Raw genomic sequence first — 22517 nt, 5'->3', positions numbered from 1 at the left:
TGATCAAGATTATATACATAATTGGTTTGATTATAGAATCTTGAAATGCAGTTAGTTGAGGATTGAAACTACGCTTTTCCTTTGAGACAAGTAATTAAGAACATGCTAATTAATGAAATGTTGAAGGAAAGAAGATTGTAAAGCCACAAAAAGATTAGAAAACTATTAAAGTTGACTCTAATGGTGTTTTGTTTATTGTAAGTCCATGTTATTGGACCTTCCATGTAACTTCTTAAGGTGGAAATGCTTTATAATAGTTAATATATGATACATTTATATCCTTCTTTATAATTAAATGTAGCATGAGATACGATTTCTTTTAACATCTAAAATTATCAAAAAGTATTGAGCACTCCCCATGTGGCGCGAGGCTAATAAGGGCGGGTCAAGCAGGACTGATAAACTTTTAGGCTGACAAGCTTCTAAAGATGAGGTGCACATAATACTTTAAGTGAATCTCACATCTGAATGAAAGAGGAAAGTGAACTAAGACATAGCTCAAATATTTACATGGTATGTGCGCTTTTGGGCTTAATGTGCGTTTGCCTAGATCCAAGACGGACAAATACGTGCCATGAACTTGGGTTATGACGCACTTTTGGGCTCAATGTGTGTTTGCCTGGATCCAAGACGGACAAATACGTGCCATGAACTTGGGTTATGACCCGCTTTGGAGCTCAATGTGCATTTGCCTGGACCCAAGACGGACAAATACGTGCCATGAACTTGGGTTATGACACGCTTTTGGGCACAATGTGTGTTTGCCTAGACCCAAGACGGACAATGGTACTTGGGTTATGACATTACAAGTTAAGACTTTAAGACAGTAATACCCAGCAAAGAACTTGATATAATCATATATCTTCTCTTTTCTTCATGATTCATGTGTCCAACCTCATGGAAAAAACATTAAGACAACAAAAAATTAGTACAACATAGGTTGGCATATACTATGTAGGAGTAGAAGAAGAAAAAAAGGACAAAAAAAATTGCATTAAAGAAAATTTCCTATTTCAACATCGACAAGTGAGGCTTGCTTAACTAGTCGAGCACCTGAACAAAAAAAATATTGCTATATTCAAGATCCATATTCATAAAGGTATCTTTCCGCGATCGCAGCATGCGTAGCTGCACCAATAGGCAATACATCTTCATCAATCATGAAATGTGGTGAATGTCCAGTATGAATTGACCCTAATGTCTCATTCCTTATACCTATATAGAAAAATGCAGCAGGAATCACTTCAGAGTAGAATGAAAAATCTTCTGCTCCCATCATTGGCGGAACGACCTTAAAATTGGTCGTTCCGACTAAATCACGAGCCACCTTCTTTACGTGCTCGTACATTCTCTCATCGTTCACTGTCGGAGGGTAGATCGTGTCATTGTCTTCGAAAAAGTCTACAGTTGCAGTGCATCTGTATACACTAGCTTGTTCTGTGAATACCTGTTGTTAAAAAAAGTTTTTAAGTGTGGATTATTACAATGTACTCTTTTGCTTCCTTATTAATCCGTTTAAAAAAGAATGACATATTTTCTAGCCACCACCGAAATCTCATGCAATATTTAACCACAAGTTCTATTTTTTTTTCTTATTCTTAAATTTCGTGTTCAGTCAAAATCTGTCGTAAGAACTTAAATGGATGGAGTAATACAAAGTGCATTGTGTGGTAGGAACATCCTAGACCTAAGAAATTACTCCCTCTATTTAAATTGTGAGTCTGATTTCGACTTTATACGGCGTTTAAGAAAGTAAATCAGACATCTAAATTTTGTGGTCCTAATCTAAAGATATGTCGAGGGTGTCAAAATGTCCCTTAATTTTGTAGATAGAGATATGTTACGTGAAACGTTGAACTTAAAATAGAGATATGTTACGTGAAACGTTGAACTTAAAAAGTTGCAAAAAAAAGAAGAGTAAATGCACTGTTTTCACCCTGAACTATAATCGAAATTGCTGAGACACATCCGAACTCAAAGAGGGTCCTATTATCCCTGGACTAATTAAAACCGTATTTTTTACAACCTTAGTACCTACGTGGCACATACGTGTGCCTTTTTACGTGGACCTTCAATGTGTTGATTCACGCAGTGTGCCACGTATATACCATGTAGGCACTAAGGGTGCCACAAATACGGTTTTAATTAGTTCAAGGATAATAAGACCCCCTTTAAGTTGGAGTGTGTATCGTTCAGGTGAAAATAGTGTATTTTCTCAAAAAAAGAAAAAGAATATTCTTTTTTAAAACTGATTAAAAAAGAAAATTAGGACAAACAAATTTCACTACAGGAGTACTTTGAAAGTTGAAACCTACACTAGTTGCAAAAATGAGGGAGTTGATTGCTTATATAATCAACTCAAGTATAGGAAATTGTTCATTTTTTTTAATTTTTTAATAGAAAAGTCACTCAATTATTGACAACAATACAGTATAAACAGTCACTTTCTTTGTTTTATAACAGAAAAGGTGACTCAAAATATTACTATAGTGAAATAGAATGTTTGAAAATATTGGATTCCAATAATTGAGTGAATATTAAACTATTTTTCAATAGCTAAGTGACCATATACTAAAAGATTTTAGTATGCACGTTTTTCTTATATATGTTGTCTTTTTCTACTGTTTTGGATATGGGATCTTTATTTTTTCCAATTAATTACAAAATTGGTGAAAGGACTTTCCTCCTTATATATATATATGGTGTAACATATCAACATGAGTTGTCGTGCAGTGGATAGGCTGCTCCACCCCTAATCAGAGGTCGAGGGTTCGATCCTGCGTATGGAGAAAATTCTGTTGGGAGCGGTGCCACCTTAATAGGCCCTGCAACGCGCAATCCGAATTAGTCGGAGCTCCAATGCGGGCACAGGACACAGGACGAGAAAACAAAAAAAAAAAATGGTTTAACATGCATATCTAGTAGTGATGATTTAGTCTTGCTTATTTTAAAAGCTTTAAGCCTAATCAACTAGGGAAGGGGAGCCTTGAAATAACTGATAAAGTACAGAATAAGGCTACGTCCAATACACCCTTGTGGTGAAGCCCTTCTCCGAATCTTGCACATAGCGGGAACTTTAGTACACTAACTATTTGTTTTTTTAAAGCCTAATCACCAGGGGATCATACCATGTGATGTGTAATTCTTCAATCAAATCTTGGCATTTTCTGTTTGTGGACATTACCAACATTGGGTCCCTATGATATTTGGCCAAAATAGGGTTATCTTGCCAGATTTAGGATAAGTGCTGACTGGGTAGATATAAATGGTATCCTAGATATCGAATTATAATTATCGAGATCAAATTTTTGATAACTGATTAATGAAGGGAATTGCTTATACTTTTTTTTGAATAGTTCTACATGTGTAAGGTGTTATTATAGTATAATCTAGTTGATTTTGAAAAGGTAAAGTTATATTATTATATGAGTATATCCAAGTTAAAGTCGAATAAACTATCATTACCTATTTATCATGATTTAAATATCAAAACTGAACTTAAGAATATCGAATTAATTTAATATGAGATTATATAGTTTTTTTTTTTTTTGCCTTTTCAAGGCCATATATCTAACCATGCCCACTTTAAATAAAAATAAGAAAAATAATTGTTGTTGAAGTAAAGTAACATATGATATGATTTTCTTTAAATGTCGGTTAATATTAACTTCATGAGGATTCTATTACCTTCTAAACTAAATTTTAGCATATTTTTATTAATTTTTTTTAATTTACGTGACATCTTTGACATGAATGTCATTTTATGTAATAAAGTGTCACATCAGCATAAAAGGGTGAAAAAAATACGCTAAAATAATTGAGGTGAGGAGTAATAGGGCCTCTATGAAATTGAAGTGTGCCACAGAGACTTTGACCATAATTCGAAAAAACTGGATGCTTATCTCATAATATAATAGTAATAATGTTTACTAACCTCTCTTATCCTTTTAAGAAGCTGATAAAAATTGGTTCTTGAGAAAGCCCTGAAAGTGCCACTAAGTGTAACTGTTTCTGGTATCACATCAAGACTATCTCCACCATTGAAAGATGTTACTGACACCACCTATAATTAAATTAAAAAAAAAAAAAAAAAAACTCAAATTATCAATGTATTTTAATCTGTTATAAATAGTAACTTACTTTATAATTCAAGTTAGGAGTTATAATAGTCATGAACGATTATCTGTAGGTTTCTTTCAAGTGATGTAATAGGCGAAAACTATTTTTTTATGTGGTAAAGTGAAAGAGGGCTACATTTGAAAGTAAAACTTGAGGAGGTTACAAATTCAAATCGTGAAAATGACCTCATGTCGAAATACATTCTTCTCGAGTTCCCCAAGTTAGAAAATTAATTGGAAACCTCACTTTTGAAGGAAAAAAAAAAAGATGACCTTTTTAGTATAAAGACAACAAATTAAATTTATAGATAAATGAAATCTTGATATCATCCACGTTCTTCTGGAATGAATATGATTTTTTAACCTTTAATTAAATATTTCAGATTCTAACCCAGTCATTGATAGAGACACATGCAAATACGGAAAAATTCTGAATTTGTCATCGATAGAGACGCAATGCAAATACGAATTAATTAAAGCTCTAAGATAGATATCGAACACCAAATAAAACTCGTTAATGAAAATTCTAATTCTATCACCGATAGAAACACATGCAAATACAGATTGATTAGAGCTCTAAGATAGGTACAGAACACCAAATGAAGTGAAAATTCTGACTCAATCACTCATAGAGACGCACCGTAAATTCGAATTAATTAAAGCTCTAATATAAATATCGAATACCAGATGAAAAACACCTCGAGGATAGCTAGTTGCAAATATAATACTTACCTGAGAGTCCAATGGATCAGATTCACGAGAAACAATGCTTTGCAAGCTGATAACAGCAGCAGAAGCAGCAAGTAGAGTGTCAATTGAGTGGTGGGGACTGCTAGCTTGACCTGTTTTTCCATTAATGACAGCTCTAAAAAAACCACAGCCAGCAAGTAATGCACCTCTTGTTGAACCAATTACACCAGTTGGATGTTGATGTGATACATGTGCAGCAAATATTGCTTCCACATTTTCCAATGCTCCATCTTTTATCATACTTTTTGCTCCATTCCCTGCTTCTTCTGCTGGTTGAAATATTAGAATCACTGTCCCCTGGTCAAACCATTAACAACATGAGATATAGCAGTGCCGGAATCAGGGTTTTCACAAAAAGAATTTTCAAATATTGATAATATTAGATCGTAGCGGAACCAAAATTTTCACGATGATGATTCATAAACAAACCATTAACAACATGAGACACAGGAGAGTTGGAATCAGGATTTTCACGAAAAGAATTTGTAAATATTGATAATATTAGATAGTGGCGGAGCCAAAATTTTCACGATGATGATTCATAAACATTGACAATATTAGATAGTAGCGAAATCAGAATTTTCAGGAAGAGGATTTGTAAACATTGACAATATTAGGTAGTAACGGAATTAGGATTTTCATGAAGAGGATTTGTAAAACATTGACAATATTAGATAGTAGCAGAATCAGGATTTTCATGAAGAGGATTTGTAAACATTGACAGTATTAGATAGCAGCGGAATCAGGATTTTCACGAAGAAGATTTGTAAACATTGATAATAGTAGATAGTAGCGAAATCAGGATTTTCACAAAGAAGGTTTGTAAACATTGACAATATTAGATAGTTCACGGTGATGATTCATAAACATTGACAATATTGGATAGTGGCCGAATCAGGATTTTAACGAAAAAGATTCATAAGTATCAACAAACATTAGAAGATAGTGTTGGAATTAGAATTTTTACGTAGAAGATTCATAAACGTCCATAATATTAGATAGTGGTGGAATCATGATTTTCACGAAGAGGATCTGTAAACATAAAAAATATCAGATAATGTTGGAATCAGGATTTCACTAAGAGTATTCATGAATATCAACAACATTAGATTTGGTAGACCAAGAATTTTCACGAAAAAGATTCATAAACATCAACAATATTAGGCAGTGGCAGAATCAAAAGTTTCACGAAGGAAAATTAAACATATAAAAATGTATACACAGTAAAGCCAAAGGATTCCACATTAATATAATTAGGGAGTGTTCGAACCAAGAATTTCGTAAAGGAGGATTTAAACTATTAAGAAGTAAATATAAATAGAAGCCAAGGAATTTAACATCAACACGATTAGATAGTGTTGGAATCAGGATTTTCACAGAGTATAATCAAAATGTAGTGATTGCCTTATTTTCACATCATCAATTCCACTAGTAAGATAATTTTAACTTTTTATTGTATAATCTTTTAAGTGATCTAATAACAATAGCGTAAAATTTACTACTGTCAATATCGTCTGTGCATAGAAGGTAAACATTAAATTATTTATCATGTGTGTCTAGTAACTTGCATAGAAACATGACATAGACTAACAAGAATTGTGACAGAGTAGTAAGTATTTATGATTTTAAATTTGAAATTTTGAGTATGATATCACCTCTGTTAAGAAGCGTTTTAGTCTCTAACACAAATTCAAATTTAATCTAGCTCAATACGAGAACAGAATGAAAAAAATACAGTAATACAAAACAAATAAGACGAATGAAAATAATTAGATCATACAAGATTAATGAAAATTAACTTGATTAATGATGGATGTAAAAGCTTATACTGTGAAAAAGAAAAATTCAAGATTGTGACTAGTCAAATAATGGCTAATGTGGGCATCTATAAATTCTATCCCACATTCTAAGTAACATTATTCTTATTTTGCTGTTTGGCTTAGTACCACATAGCACATGTTGTAATGATTATTCAAGTGGTCAACTTGATAGTTGAAATTAGTAAGTGTTTTTTCCATTTTGGCCTCTGTCCCTTTTTAGTATGGTTTATGCTTTTAACACAATTTCGGGTTCAGCGTCATGTCCTTTAAGCAAGAGGTCGGGAATTTGATCCCTGCCTCTGGTGAATAGAGTAAATTCTGTGGTCAGTTTCCTATCACTTAGTGTGCTGACAGAGGAACGAAGAATTAGTCTCACGGCTGCCGACTAGAGTTGGCATGGTGGTTCAACGCCATATCCCTTAAGCAAGAGGTCGGAGATTCGATCCCCACCTCTGACGAATGGAGCAAACTCTGTGGCCAATTCTCTACCGCTTAGTGTGCTGACAGAGGAACGGAGGATTAGTCTCACAACTGCCGACTGTGGGGATACCTTGGAAAACCCAAAAAAACACAACTTCAACAATATAGGGGTCGTTTGATTGGAAAATATTTATCCAGGAATAATTAATTTTCGGATCAGTTATTCCGAGATGATTCAGGATAACTTATCTCACCATGCATATGGGATAATTTATCCTATCATTATGGTGTAAATGGTGGGATAAGTTATCCCAGTATTAACTTATACCTCCAATCAAACATAGGATAAAATAATCCTTTATTTTATTCTGAGACTACTTATTCTTTATACCTCACACCAAAGTTTCATGCGTGATGAAAAAAAATCCGAAATTACTTATCCTTTATAACTCACACTAGACGACTAGACGAAATAGCTTCTCAAGTAGAATTAGTAATGAATTCTCCAACAGTTACATGATATTATAAACAAAGATTTTTACACTTTTGTTAATATCATGTAACTATTAAAGTATTTATCACTAATTTTACTCCAACCAACAGCTCATTAGGGAGCAATTGTCCAATATCATATAAAGAGACTGCTCGTCTCTTTTTCATCCGATGCGGGACTTTTCGACAAACAATTTAGTTCAAACTATATACACAAAATGTTTAATTATTTATCCAAATGAATGTTCACACAATAATTGGAATTTAGTCTGCTATAAATTCCACTAGTTATGATAGTTTAACTTTTTATTTATCTTTTAGTTGACCTGATAGCGTGCAAATCTATCTTGTTTAACTATTTACCATGTGTGCCCACTAGCTTGCATAGAAAAGTGTCACGAACCAACAAAGGTTACAATGGAATAGTAAGTTATCCATCATTCTTAATTAGAGATTTTAGATACAAACATTGAGTATGAAATCGTATTTTGTTAAAAAGTATTTTACTTCTAACGTAAGACTTTCAACACAAATTCAGACTTAATCTGGCTCAATACGAACATTGAATGAAAAAAAAAAAAACACCAACACAAAACAAATAACAAAAATGAAAAAAGGATGTTCTTTAAAAGTCAATTGTCAATGATCAAAGAGATAGAAATGAAGAAAATGATGGTTAATTTTTGAAAGAAATTTTTCTCTTATATAAGATTAATGAAAAAACCTCATTTTTGATGGATGCAAATACAACAATACTATATTTAATATAATTTTATAAGTAGAATTTTTAGAGGATAAGATATAGACGAATCTTAAAAATTATTTTTAAAATACCCTAGACATGGTTGAAAATATAGCAAAAGAAAAAATTCAAGTTTGAGACGTGTGAAATGATGGTCCATATGGGCATCTCTAAATAGTACTCTAATTCAAGTTTGGTTAGAAAATTGAATTAGTTATCCCGGATAACAATTCCAAACCAAACACCCCTAAGTTCTATCCGTCCAAATTTCTAAATAAAATTTAAAAAAAAATCCAAAATAAATAAATAAATATAAAAAGGTGGTTTATCTTTCCATTTATTAACCCATTGGCCCCTTTTTTTTTTTTTTTTCCACTCGGGATTTGGTATCCACATTGAAGTTCCGACTAAACTGAATCACACACTGCAGGGTCTATTCTGGGAGTGACTCGTCCAACAAGTTTTGCTCCATACGCAGGGCTCGAATTCGAAACCTCTGATTAAGAGTGGAGTAATCCCATCACTACACCACCACTCAGCATGCCCCTTTCAAAAATATATCACATTGGCCTTTTCTTGAAGGTTCATAAATGTTGAGAATGACTTAAAACAGAAATAATGCCTGGCATAGTTCCATGGTCCCAATTATACTCTCAATAAAGTTTGTTGGATGTCATCCTCATCCTTTTATAATTGTGAAAAAGGAAAAAAAAATTGACAAATAATTAATTAAATTTAAAACCAAAGGCTAGGTATAATGCAAGTAGGTCTATTTTTATGTATTTGTTGTATTTAATTTTATAATTTGTCATTCAAATGGATTTATCGATCTTAAATTTTTGTCCTTCCAATAGCTGATCGAATTCTATAAAGAGGAACTTGTCAGATATTATAATGCAAAAATATAAATTTATATCTCATGAAAAAAATATTTATTTTGAGAATCAAATTAAAAATTAAAGACGAACAGGGTTCTAGTAGACATTATAGTACACAACCATAATTAATATGGGACCAATTCTTTATCATTCTCTATTTCTAATGAATATTTTTTAATTAATGCTATCATATATAGACATAATAATCATAGTATACTAAGTAAGATTCCTAAGACTAATTAAAGTACTCACTTTTTCATGCTTCTAAACAATATAATAGAATAAACAAATTAAAGGGTCTAGTATTTGCATAAAAAATACTCCCTCCGTTTTAAAGAACGAGTTACTTTCTTTTTTAATCCATTTAAAAAAGAATGACTTTTTTTTTTTTTCGACAATACTTTAATTTCAACTTTTCGCATGACATGTTTAGGACCACAAAATTAAAGGGCATTTTTCGACAAGCCCTGTACGACAGACTCATGGCTCAAAGATATTGAAGAGGGAATCGATCCCAGGTAACTGTGGTGGACTACCACCCTTCAAATCAGTGAGCCAGTCCCGAAGGACGGTTATGGATTCTTTAATAATGTACAATGACAAAAAAAGAAAAAAAAATTATAGAAATGTATTGATAAGATATTTGTATGTCGATTATAATCGAATGATATGAGTCAAAAAAATGTATAACGTTGTAGTGTCACATAATTTATCATGTGACTAAGAATATCAATGACAACCTCTCAATTGTCATTACACGGCCTCCATTTATAAATATTATTAAATTTTTATGAGACATGCGTCAAAATCAAATACCCTACCAAAATAAATGGAGAAAAAACAATTGGAAAGGAATCAAATTCGATTTAAATTATTTATCTCTTATTTAATTTACTACCTTTATTAATTTCAGAAAATATTTGTTATCTCCTATCAGCTTCAAATTCCAATATACGAATGATAATTAAAATTTTCACAAAATACTGCAAAGTTTAAAAATACAAATACCATCCAAAATGCACTTGCAATAGAGAATCCAATACAATTACATTTAGGTAGGCTCAAAGTTCTAAAAGAAACATTAGAAAGTACTAGATACTCTAATTATATTTTTATATTAGTACCATATATTATAACTTAAATATTGTTTGTACAAAGTGCCGTCATCTATAAAGGTATCATATAATAATAATAATATAAACTAAACTAAATGTTAGTTCACTAGATTTACCAATTTGGCCAAAAAGTGTAGGTGCTATCCTCATTGTTGCAAATGAAATAGTCCAAAATACCCATGATGACCAATTCAAAGTATATATATAAAAAAAAAAATAAGAGGTTAGTGCCCCAATATTCTCCAAATTTTATGCCAAATATTATGGAATCCATCATATGGAGAACAAAAGAATATTTTATTTTTATTTTGAGGAGGCACAAGAATAACATTTTCTTTTTCTCTGTCACTCACAAGAATATATATAACCTTGAATTGATACTTTGATAGTTTGATCTTTTTACTTTTTAGCCGAAGGTCTATTAAAAACGATTTTTCTATCTTACAAAGACAAGATCAGATTTTCGTATATTCTAACTTCTCCGAACCTAACAATAACTTTATATTTGGTGAAATTTCAGTGGGATCTGAGGAAAATGGTATGTACGCAATCTTATTCCTACTTTATAACAGTAAAAAAAATTTATTTTGATAGCCTCTTCAGACCCCACTCGTAAGATCCCTCCAAGGATGTAGTTGTTATTGATACTGAGTTTTTTTCAATAAAGTTTGGGGGAATATTATGTGACTATAAATGAAAAGATTTTTCTTTATGTTATTTTATAAAAAAAAAAAAAAAAAAAAAAAAAACAACAAAAAATAAAGAAATGAACAAAATACTACACCCAATAAATGAAAAAAATTTATTCAAGAATATGACCATAAAAAATTTGAGCAACATATTTTGCAAAAATAGCCATTATTGCAAAACTAACCTTTAAATTCTTCTCACGAGCTTTTAAAATTCTAGCCGCACCAAGGAGCATAGCCACATGAGCATCATGGCCACAAGCATGCATTTTACCATCAATTTTGCTCTTATGTTCCCACTCAACAGCTTCCTATATATTATGGTACAAAAATCAATTAACAAAAAATCAATAATTTCAAAATTTTAGATAAAATGAAGTTTAAGAAAATAAAATAAAACAAGGGGTGGTCATAATTTAAAGAAAAAAACGTTTTCAATTTATTTGGATTAATATATTTTCACATGCTTAAAATTGAAGCTGATACTAATTAAGTTAAAGATACATATAGCTGGTATCAGATACGAGTGAGACACACGTGGTGAAAGTACGTAAGAATGAAAAGAAATATATGATATTGTCGTTAAATACAACAAAACTTATAAGAAAGTATAAAAATAAGCAAAATTCTTGAAGGGGTGGTCATAATATAAAGAAAAAACATTTTCAATTTATTAGGATGAATATATTTTCACGTGTTTAAAATGAACTCCTACAATAAGTCAAAGATACGTATAGCTGGCGTCAGGTACAAGTGAGACACATGTGGTAGTGAAAGTACAAAATATATATAGCTGACATCAAGTACAAGCGAGACAAATATAACAAAAAGATATAGCTGAAAGTAGAAAAGAATGAACAAAAAGATATGGTACTATCGTTAAATATAACAAAGCTTATAAGAAACTAAAAATAAACAAAATCATTGAGGGGGTGGTCATATTTTAAGGAAAAAACATTTTCAATTTATTAGGACTCACGTGTTTAAAATAAAACCTGATATCAAGTCAAAAATATATATGGCAAACATCAGATACAAGTAAGACACATGTGGTGTGGTGAAAAAGTACATAAGAATGAACAGAAAGGCCTGATATTGTCATTAAATAAAACAAAGTTTATAAGATTTTTTTTTTAGAATAAAGTAAAATCCTCAAGAGTTGGTCATAATTTAGAGATAAGAATAAACATTTTCAATTTATTAGGCCGAATATATTTTCACTTGTTGAAAAATGAACCAGACAATAAGTCAAACCAATATATAACTAACGTCAGGTATAAATAAAACACGTGTAGTAGCAGTACATAAGAATGAACAAAAAGATCTGATACTATCCTTAAATAACATAAAGTTTATAAGAAAATAAAAGTAAATAAGATTCTTTAGGGATGGTCATAATTTAAAGATAAGAATAAAACATTTTCAATTTATTAGGATAAATATATTTTCACGTGTTAAAAAATAAATCGGACAAATAAGTCAAACAAACATATAGCTGACGTCATATACAAGTGAGATACGTGTCGTAAAAGTACAAAGAATAAATAGAAAAGATGTAATATTATTATTAAATATAATAAGTAAGACAAGTATTTTGAAAGTAGAAACTAATGTAGATATGAAGATAAAGTTTGACATTTTCCTCAAAATAGATATGCATGTGAAACTTTACCCCACATATAAAAATGAAAAAATAGAAAAATATTATAGTAGTAATAAATCCCAAGCTAATAGTTTCAACATTCAATGGTAAACATATTTTGAGTATTTATTTTTATACTATAGTATATATTAAGATTAATAAATAAATAAAAATGAGCCTCAACAGTAAGAAAATTTAACTACCACGAGATAAAGACTCGTTTGGATATGTTTCTTTTTTTTTTTTTCGAAAAAAAGAAATAGTATTTGACTATACATTGGATTAATTTTTTAAACTAAGTTTTTAAGTATTTAAACAAATTTTTAGATGATTTTTTTTTCACTTACAAAATTTCAATATTTTTCAAGTTAAATTCATATCTAAACATAACTTAATTTACTACGGAATATTTTTTTTTTTTAAATATCACATTTTTTATGTTCAAACACCACTTAAAAACAACGAGAACAAAAAAAAAAAACCATGATTTTATTTGGACAACCTCCCAAAACAAACATAGCTACGTACATACTGTCCTTCTAGACCTTATGTATAAAATTATACTGAGCGTATTATCATTAAAAATGACAAACCTGAATTGGGAGGGCATCCATGTCAGCTCGGAGAGCGACAAATGGTGGTTGGCCGGAGCCGATGACAGCTCGGATTCCGGTGGTAGCCATCGGAAACTTATAAGAAATTTCTAACTTGTTCAATTCTTGACGAACAATTTTGCTAGTTTGATATTCTTGAAAAGCAAGTTCAGGATGTTCATGTATTTTTCTCCTAATTGATTTAATCCAATGAACATGTTCTTTTTTATGAGCAATTTTGAGAATTTCATTTGAACATTCTTGGTTCCATGTTGATGAACAATCCAATGATGATGAGGTAAAGAGGTTTATTTTTGATGTTCTTGATTGGTTTTGAAGGGGTATGTTTATAGGGTTTGGTAGTAAAGTTCTTGTGGATTTGAAGTATGTGATCAAATCGCGTTGATCAGAAGAAGCAGCAGATGAAGAAGAAGAAGAAGAAACAGTGCTTTTTACCACCGCTTTTAATGGAGTAGATACCATGCAAAAGAGGAGTATGATAAAAAGTAATGCTTTTTTAGAAGAAATTGGAAGGAAGTTCATTAGGATGTCCATTTTTTTTGGTTGTTGTTGTTGAAGGTAGAAGGTAGAGAGAGATGAAAGTTTGTGTTTTATGATATGAAAACAATGGAAAATAGTGGATAGATGAAGTAATAGAAGAGTGTGTGAGTGTGTGTGAGAGAGAGAGCATGAAGGTAGGGGCGGATTTAGTGTTTTGAGTATATCGGAGTCATCTGAATCCGCTTTTTCTTGATGTAACATATAGTAGGTCAGGTTTATCGATGTGGACTTACTATTAAAATAGATAGACTTTAAATCTGACTCAGTCATGAAAGATAATTTAGAAAACGATGATCGTTCAAGTAGATAAATTATCATCTCATCTATCAATATGAGGCTCTATTAACACCGTCACGATTAGGTAAGATACATAAGAATTTAGCATGCTTCGATCTAACTCAATCCAAAAGATCAACATACAAGTTATGAATCGTCGAAACTCATATAAATAAATAATTGTCGTTTCATCCATTGCCGTGAAACTGTTGATCGATTTCATATCGCATGATCTCCTAAAATTTTGAATTTTGCTCATTAGTGGGGTGGGGTAGGGGGTAAAGCCCGTAAAGGGCAACAACCCCACAAGAAGAATAGTAACAACACGTGGTGATAATAGTAAAGGGCAAGATAAAGAAAGGGTATACTATAATAGTACAAACAATAAAGTAAAAGAGGAATTTATACTTCCTCTTCCGTTTATCTATACTTATTCAATACAAATATTAAAATTACCTATCCAACTTAAAAAAAAATTAATTATTTATGTTCATCTTATCGTTGTTATCAAATGCTATTTTTTATTTAATATATTTTTTAAAATATTATATTTATTACATTCAGACAGAAGAAGAGCTTTGGAGTAACTGATAAAATTATTGTCATTTGATCAGGAGGTCACGGATTCAAGCTTTAGAAACAGTCTCTGGCAGAAATGTAATGTAAGACTGCGTATAATATATCTTTATAGTGAGACTCGGTTCAAGCCTTGGAAACAGCCTCTGAAAGAAATGCAAGGTAAGACTGCGTATAATACACCTTTATAGTGAAATCAGGTTCAGCCTTGGAAACAGCCTCTGGCAGAAATGTAAGGTAAGACTGCGTATAGTACACCTTTATAGTGAAACCAGATTCAAGACTTGAAAGCAGCCTCTGGCAAAAATGTAAAGTAAGTGGAAACAGCTTCTGGCAGAAATGTAAGGTAAGACTGCGTATAATACACTTTTGTAGTGAAACCAGGTTCAGCCTTGGAAACAGCCTCTGACAGAAATGTAAGGTAAGACTACATATAATACATTTTTATAATAAAATTATTTCTCAAATATCGCTCATAGTGATAGTTTTAATGCATCGAATTGCCTTTTTTTTTTTTTTTTAGATAGTTGGACGGAGTAGTGATTTGTGTCACGTGGTGAAATTCATTGCTTAAATTTGTGGGAACTTATGAAAAAGTCTAAGAACAGTTGAAAAATAAGACAGGAGGTGGGTCCCACCATTTTTGTCATTCTCAATTGAATTTTGCTGGTGGTGGTGAGAGGGAAGATAATAGGTATAGGGTATTAGGAAAGTGATGGATGGTGCAAATTAAAAGACATAAAATATTATACTATATAATATTTGATTTTGATTTTTCTTTGCCATAATAAGTATAATCACGTGGGTATAATATACCTACGGGAGAGGATGAATCATCGAAAATTGAATTATTGAGTCAAATCGAAAATTTTGATAGTTAGGTATTCGACAATCAGTACGAGTAAATTTTAAGATTTTGGTAGTTGGTTTTGATATTCGATAGTCCGCTTTCATATACCACAAATATGATGTTGTAGCGCATATTTATCTTTCTACTTCTGTGAAGGGTCTCACGTCTGTTCGTTAAGGAACGAATATGATTGTTTTAGCTTCAATGTCATTTTTCTTACGGTATAAGAAAATTAATCCTAATTTTCATTTTTGTTATTGAACGTCAGATTTAATTATCTAGACATCAGATATGCAATCCTAAGCATGCATGGATCTTTTAATATGATTTGAGCAATTTTCACCTGGTTTTAAGGTTCAATTATATCCAAAGTTCATGGTAATTTGGTAATAGATACTGAAATTTGATGTTATTTCTCATTCTGCTTTTAATAACTATATTTATATAGCTTTTTCATTTATATTTTATTTCTTGGAAAAAAGTCGCTTCCTCCTTGAAGGCTGAAGAAAGAGCTTATTCATGTGTAGTTAATTCTCGAACGAAGCAAAGAATAACGACGACTCTCTCTTTTTAGTAGCAGAGTAGGCGAAAAAGACCGATAACGTCCCTTGTTATACTTCCTGCTCTTTGTCCATTCGAAGAATAAGGTCTGAAAGGACAACTCTTAATAAGATTATATGCCCAACCCGAACCATTAAATATCTTTCGATTCTCTTAAGGCCACAAATCACGATAAGTCGGGCAAGAGGATCATATTGTAGTGGTAATAAACAAATTGACAATTTTCCCCATAATTATGTTTCAAATCTTTTTTTTTTTAGTATTTTTTTTGTAAGAAAAGTATACTTCACTAGTTTTTTTACCCTCGGAGAATAAACAAGTTGATTTGTATAAAATCTCTTACATAAAGAGTTTTGGGTTTCAAATTTTTTGCATGCTTTCTCGATTATTGAATTCGTCACACGAAACTTATTTAATGGCTAGTGCTACAGTTTACATCTCCGATGTAATTTGAATGATTTTTCATGTATCCTTCATTATGTCACACATGAAATGTTTATAGAATTGTATAGGATCTCTATCATTTTGTCTCCATTTACCCTCTAGACAGAAGCAACCTAATTATAATTTTGTTTCCATGTTTCCTATGTATATTATTTCCATTAGTCTCCAACTAAAATTGATTTGATATTTGATATCCAATTTCAATTATTAATTATCAAAATTAAACTTTGAAACTGATGAACTGAATACTGAATGTTCACCTGTATCCTTGCTTCACTTCAAAGGTGGGCAAAAGGGATATTGGAAATTTTAGCTTCATTGATCAAATTTTTGAAAGAAAAAAAAAATTTTATTTCTTAAAAAAGAAAAAAGAATTAATTTAGAGAATGAAGGTAATTAATTTCTGTACAAATATTTGAAATTCTCAAAAATACAAATACTTTTAAAAAGCATTTTTAACTTCACAAATAAGTTAGGGATAACGATATTTTTAATCCTTTTATTATTACATTAATCTCACACACCTTTTCATGGACATTTATACATTTCCTAACCATCTTAATCTCGTTTTCTTCATCTTCTCTATCAGTACTTTACTTTATTCCAAATATGTTCGTTCCTAATCCTATGTCTCTCTTATAATATATCTAAACATCTGTCTCAACATTCTTATTTCCGCTTCTTTCATTTCTTTTTGGACTGTGTGAGTTCTCGGTTGACCAACAGTTCACCCTCACTCACAGGAACGGACCTATGGCCAAACTTTTGATGCTCCAGCACCCACTAAATTCGACGCTTATTATGAATAGTTACGTAAAAAAATCAATAAAATTTGGTATAATATTTAGAAAAGCACTCAGTAAGTCAAGAATATAGTTATGTGCTTCGATTTCCAAACAAAACCTTAAAACTTTGGACGTTAATATTTATGTTTGAACCTCTTATGCACCCACAATCCCTACATTCTGAATCCGTCACTGCACCTTCATATAATAAAACTGGTCTAAAAATCGCTTTATTAGACCTAATTATCTTTAAATCTTGATCTCATGCACGTTCTTATCACACAAGACATCAAATGCAAGCTTTTATTTCATCCGCTCGTTCAACACGATATATGTCAATATAAAAAATAAAAAAAGAATAAAAAAAGATAAAGATAAAAGTTTTTTTTTTTTTTTTTTTTTTTTTTTTTTTGGGTAACAAAAGATAAAAGTTACACAAAAATGGGGAGGTATATCACAAAGGGACAATTGTTTAATTTTATATGGGACAAGAGGGAAAGATAGGACTTAACTATAATAATGATCTTATTGCAGCTAGTCTATCTATTTATAAATTTATATAGACTATTAGACTAGTCCTAGTATATTTAATTGAGTTCAAAGAATAAATTTATAAATTTGTCTTGATGAAGTTGACATTTTATTAATTAGCAGACAGTATACCACGTGTTGGATTTTTTTTTCTGCGGTGAAATAAATGATATTTATAGAGTAGGATGTGAGCAATTAATACATTTTATGGTTTTTTATTTTTTACAAAAAAATAAGAAGTATTTTTTCTTTTAATAATTCTTATACGATGTGAATTTAGAATTTATATTAACGATCGATTCGTAATTTGCTCTTTACTATATATATTGACAAGTGTTTGCCAACTACTAATTAAAGGTGATAAAATTGAATACCAAATATCGAATATGAAATTGAAAAAAATTCTTAACTTCACACAAGTTAAAAAAAAAATTGAAAATATATTTATTCGTAAAATTTAGTTAATTTTCGATGATTTAAATTTTTATATTTCAAGAATCGGCTTAGACTAATTTTTGGATAAAATTTCACTTCTACATACTCACGAAATTTCCAAACACAATTACATGTTTCAAATATTATTTTCAACACAACTTTACAACTATTTTTTTTTTTTCAAATTTCAATTAAATTTGTGACCATGCTAGGTTAATGCTAGTCAAAAACCTTCCAAATTGGACTTACACATTTATATTTTTTTAGACCAAGATCATCATACATTTAATTAAAAGTTAGAGGTGAATTTTCAAACTTGTCACTCAATTGGTACGGAATTATAGTGTTTTAATTACTTTGAAAATTACAATCTAGATGCACTTACGAATTAGAAAATGACAAATTAAATTATACCAAATAAAATATATAAATAGTTATAATAGGTATGCTCTATAGTCTATACAATAGAGTATAAATTTAGTCTATATGGAAGTCTTGGTGGAGATAAATTTTGTTACCAAGCTTGAATTTATTTTAATTTTTTTACTTCAAAAATCACTCAACTTTCACATTTTTACTCAGAAAATCACTCAAATTATTTAATCATTTTTTTAAATAACATTTGCTTATGTGAAAATATTATTTAAATGCAAAATTCAGAAAAATAAAAAATTATCTCTTAATGACCCTTTTATCCTTATTCCCATAAATTAATTTTCCTTTCTCATTTTTCTTCTCCTTCTCATGTATTGTAATTGATTCAATATTAAATATGCCTAGTAAAATATTAAAAGATCAAATTAAATTTAACAATAATCGAAGGATAAAAAATCATCAATATAAACTATATTAATACGATGAAATATAACTAAATGATACGTAATTTAACACATTTATTACTAAAAGTCACGTGTACGCAGATATTACATGAATACAGTGAATCCTTATAACGTAGTATATTACTTATAATATTGGCAAAATGACCTTGTGGACCCCTGTACTATGTTGGTTTTGTAAGTTGGACACTTCTACTTACATATTTGTCATCTGGAACCCCCGAACACACTAAAAAATAATATTTCAAACCATTTGATCGTTGACCAGGACTATGTGGCATTAAAAGGGCTGACTAGGATAAAGTGCGTGCAGGCACGCGCCTAGAGTGCGCGAGTGGGGGTCAATTTTATATTAAAATAATTTACAAATTTTAAAAATAAGTCCCCCAACATTAAATATATTTTTTAAAATTAAAAATAACAAATTTTAAAAAAATAAAATTAAAAAAGTCCCTCCCCAAACCCCTCCGCCATTTAGGACCTCCCATACCCCACCTTACTGCCGTCTACCAGTCCCCCACCCCCACCGCCGTCCACCAGTCCCCCACCCCCACCCCACCATTGCCCCCCTCAACAATAGCCATGGCTACCAACATTTTAAATCTATCAACAATAGCCATGGCCATCAACTTCCAAAATTCCAATCTTAAACCAAGAATAACCTTAAACAGCCATGGCCATCAACTTCCAAAATTTCAATCTTAAACAAAGAACAACCTTAAACAAAGTGTATAGAAAAATCAAAATTTTAATTTTTTCTCACAATCTAACTTCAAAATTGTCAAAAACAAGATATAGGTATCAAAGAATAACCTTAAACAAAGTGTAGAAAAATATCAAAATTTCAATTTTTTCACAGCCCAACTTTGGGCACAAAGGGTAACAAGTAATGAAATTATGTCTTGCTAATTTGCTCTCCAATTCAAGATGTTACTGTCTTAAATTTAAATAGAACTACGAGTAAACACTACTAAAGTTACATTACTTTTGCTATGTTTATGAGAACGGAGAAGCAGGAACATATTAAAAATAATACAAGCCAGCAAAGGTTTTTGAGCAATTTTTTCTTCACTTGTCATTACTGGAAAGATGATACAAAAATCGGTGATGCATTCCCAGCATATCAGTAGCCAAATTGGATATCGAACAACTAGTAGTTCCATTAATACTCTAAGATTGACACCTTTTTAGTAGAGGGAGATGTTGTACAAGAGCTTCCGTCGTTATTGTTTCTCAAAATTATTGATGATATCATCAATTATTTTCTCCCAATTTTCAGTCGCCTCAAACTACAAGTGAGAACTTGTATTGTTTTTTAGAAACCAAGCAAAATTAATGGAGAAGAGAGGGTGGAGAGAGGGTGGAGAGATGGAGAAGAGATAAAAAGAAGAAGATCGGACTTTTGATACAAGTACGATCATGATTATGGACCAATACGTAAAGACTCGAGCTCGGGTGACTGCCCAACCAATAGAACAAGTTTTGAAGTGTAGAGAACAAGTCCGAACACTTCAAAGCCATCCAATATGCACACTCCAAGGCCTCCCTTTTGTCTTGACTCATTAAGGGCATTCTAGTCATTTTGTATTAAGTTGAAACCTAGGCTATAAATGGAACATGTTAGGTCATTTTGTCATAACTTAGATGATATTTTGAGATCTCTTTGAGAGTGTTCATACAAGTATGGATATCACTTGTGACAAGTATGGAATCCTTTGTGTTGGTTGCTTGTTTTGAAACGTTGGTTGCTTGGGATTCCATTCCCTTGAGGTCACCGTAAGAACTTGATGTTATTTGTATGAATTCTTGGGTCTTAGTGTTAAATATACACTTTCGTTCATAGTGTTTGTGCATTGTGTGTCAAGTTATCTATCATTCTATTTTATTATTGTTGTTGTGTTCATTCTCGGTTTTGGGTGTCCAAACCCGAGACCTTGTTGTGTCATTTTTGTTCTTGTTATTGTGTTGTAATCTTAGTTTGTGGCTCACTGATTATAGATGTTGAACAACGTAGAATCTTGTTGTTATCGTGCTTGTATTGTTATTGTGTAGTGAATTCGAGAGGGGTCACCAAAAGGGGTCCTCGGTTCTTCAAATCATGGAATATTTTGGTGTGTTTTAGTATCTTCCTTGTCGATCTTGTATCATTTGGTATCAGAGAATGGCTTGATTTTGTTCCCACAAGATCAATCTTGGGCTAGCTTGCTTGAAAATACAAAAAAAAGAGTAGTGTTCTTGAGTTTGGATCTTGGCCGAAAGTTCGTTGTGTTCTTGTTGTGTTTGGCTGAGACTTGAACATTAGATCTAGGAGTCATTTTGTTTGTCTTGGTGTTTCAAGTGTTAGTTTTCTTCATCACTAACACTCTTGAGTCAAGATCTAAATTTGAGCTTGCATTTGTTGAAGTATTATTGTGAACTTAAAACCTTAGCCGATTGTGTTGTCATCTTGGTGGACTTGGCCGTGATTTGTTGGCCTTGTTGTTGTTGGAATCGGTTGTTGGGATTATTGTGTTCTTGGTGATTGTTGAAGTTGTTCTTGATGTTCTTCATCCCTTTCAAGACTTGTTAAAATAAAGTGAATACTAGATCTACAAAGTTGAAGAGAAAAAGGTGAAAGCTTGTTAGTCTTGAAAGACTTTCCATCACCCATCAACTAGTCAATCACTTCCTAACAACTTTCCTTGATTTAAGGGTGATGGTACAAAAAAATCAAGTCTTCCACTTTTGAATTTGACAATAGGATTTCAAGACTTATTTTCCTCCTAAATAAATTTCCACCAATTCCAAATCACAAATTGTTCAAGACTTCTAATTTTGGAAAATAAAATTTGTCAAGACCACAACCAATACGTGGTTGCCATGTCATGTTTTACTGTTCACACGACAAATTTAGGCTCAATTTTTTTATTTCTTAGTTTCTAATCTTTGTTTCTTAGTTGCAATTTGTTGATTCTATTGCCAATTAACAAACTAGTAATTGTCTACTAGGTTGTAAATTAGTTTTTGGGTCCGTTTATTCGTGTCTACATTTCTTTGTTTGCTTTTATCTTTTGAAATTCGTTGTAGTTTCTTGGTTCAAGTCCGTACGTATTTTCTTTGAGTTGTTTCAAAAGAGAATCTATTCTGACCTCGAGCCCCAATTGGTACCAGGTAACCTCCTTGGAGTATGAACGAGTTACCAACACTTGTGAGGCCAATTGAGAGGCATTTCAAAGTGTGAAAGCTTGAGAGCTTGTGAGGATGTTGTCTTTTCTAACATTAACTAGTTTGTTGTTTTTTGCGTTTTTGTTTTAGAATTTCTTTTTTTAAGAACTATGGCATTGGAAAAGTTGACCATGAACGATTTGATGGATGTCATAATAGGTCTGAAACATGACCTTTGTAGCCGAATGGAGAGAATGGA

General features: G+C 31.3%; 1 protein-coding gene across 2 annotated transcripts; it reads right to left on the bottom strand.

The window, feature by feature from the left end:
• Positions 1-830: 830 nt before the first annotated feature.
• Positions 831-14194, bottom strand: LOC107843881 (IAA-amino acid hydrolase ILR1-like 6). Of its 2 annotated transcripts, none has more exons than XM_016688289.2 (5): positions 13260-14185; positions 11210-11335; positions 4851-5165; positions 3935-4063; positions 831-1447 (listed from the first exon to the last, which is right to left on the bottom strand). In XM_016688289.2, the coding sequence occupies exons 1-5, from the start codon at positions 14136-14138 to the stop codon at positions 1079-1081; spliced, it is 1818 nt and encodes a 605-aa protein (XP_016543775.2). In that variant the 5' UTR covers positions 14139-14185; the 3' UTR covers positions 831-1078. The 2 variants fall into 2 exon arrangements, with proteins under 2 accessions (XP_016543775.2, XP_016543776.2); XM_016688290.2 differs by lacking the exon at positions 831-1447 and adding an exon at positions 1454-2825 and having other exon boundaries at positions 13260-14194.
• Positions 14195-22517: the final 8323 nt, after the last annotated feature.

This window comes from Capsicum annuum, chromosome 10 (assembly GCF_002878395.1).
Source record: "Capsicum annuum cultivar UCD-10X-F1 chromosome 10, UCD10Xv1.1, whole genome shotgun sequence".
Taxonomy (NCBI): domain Eukaryota; kingdom Viridiplantae; phylum Streptophyta; class Magnoliopsida; order Solanales; family Solanaceae; genus Capsicum; species Capsicum annuum.
The sequence above is the reverse complement of the archived record's forward strand: the minus strand, read 5'-3'. Positions and strand labels throughout refer to the sequence as shown.

Excerpts from the sequence above, each read along its gene's own strand:
- LOC107843881 (XM_016688289.2), bottom strand. The coding sequence starts at position 14,138 with ATGATAATTTATCTACTTGAACGATCATCGTTTTCTAAATTATCTTTC. Across the intron at positions 4,064-4,850 it reads CTGATCCATTGGACTCTCAG|GTGGTGTCAGTAACATCTTT; the intron begins GTAAGTATTATA and ends ATTTAATTATAG. Across the intron at positions 1,448-3,934 it reads TTCTTAAAAGGATAAGAGAG|GTATTCACAGAACAAGCTAG; the intron begins GTTAGTAAACAT and ends TTTTAACAACAG.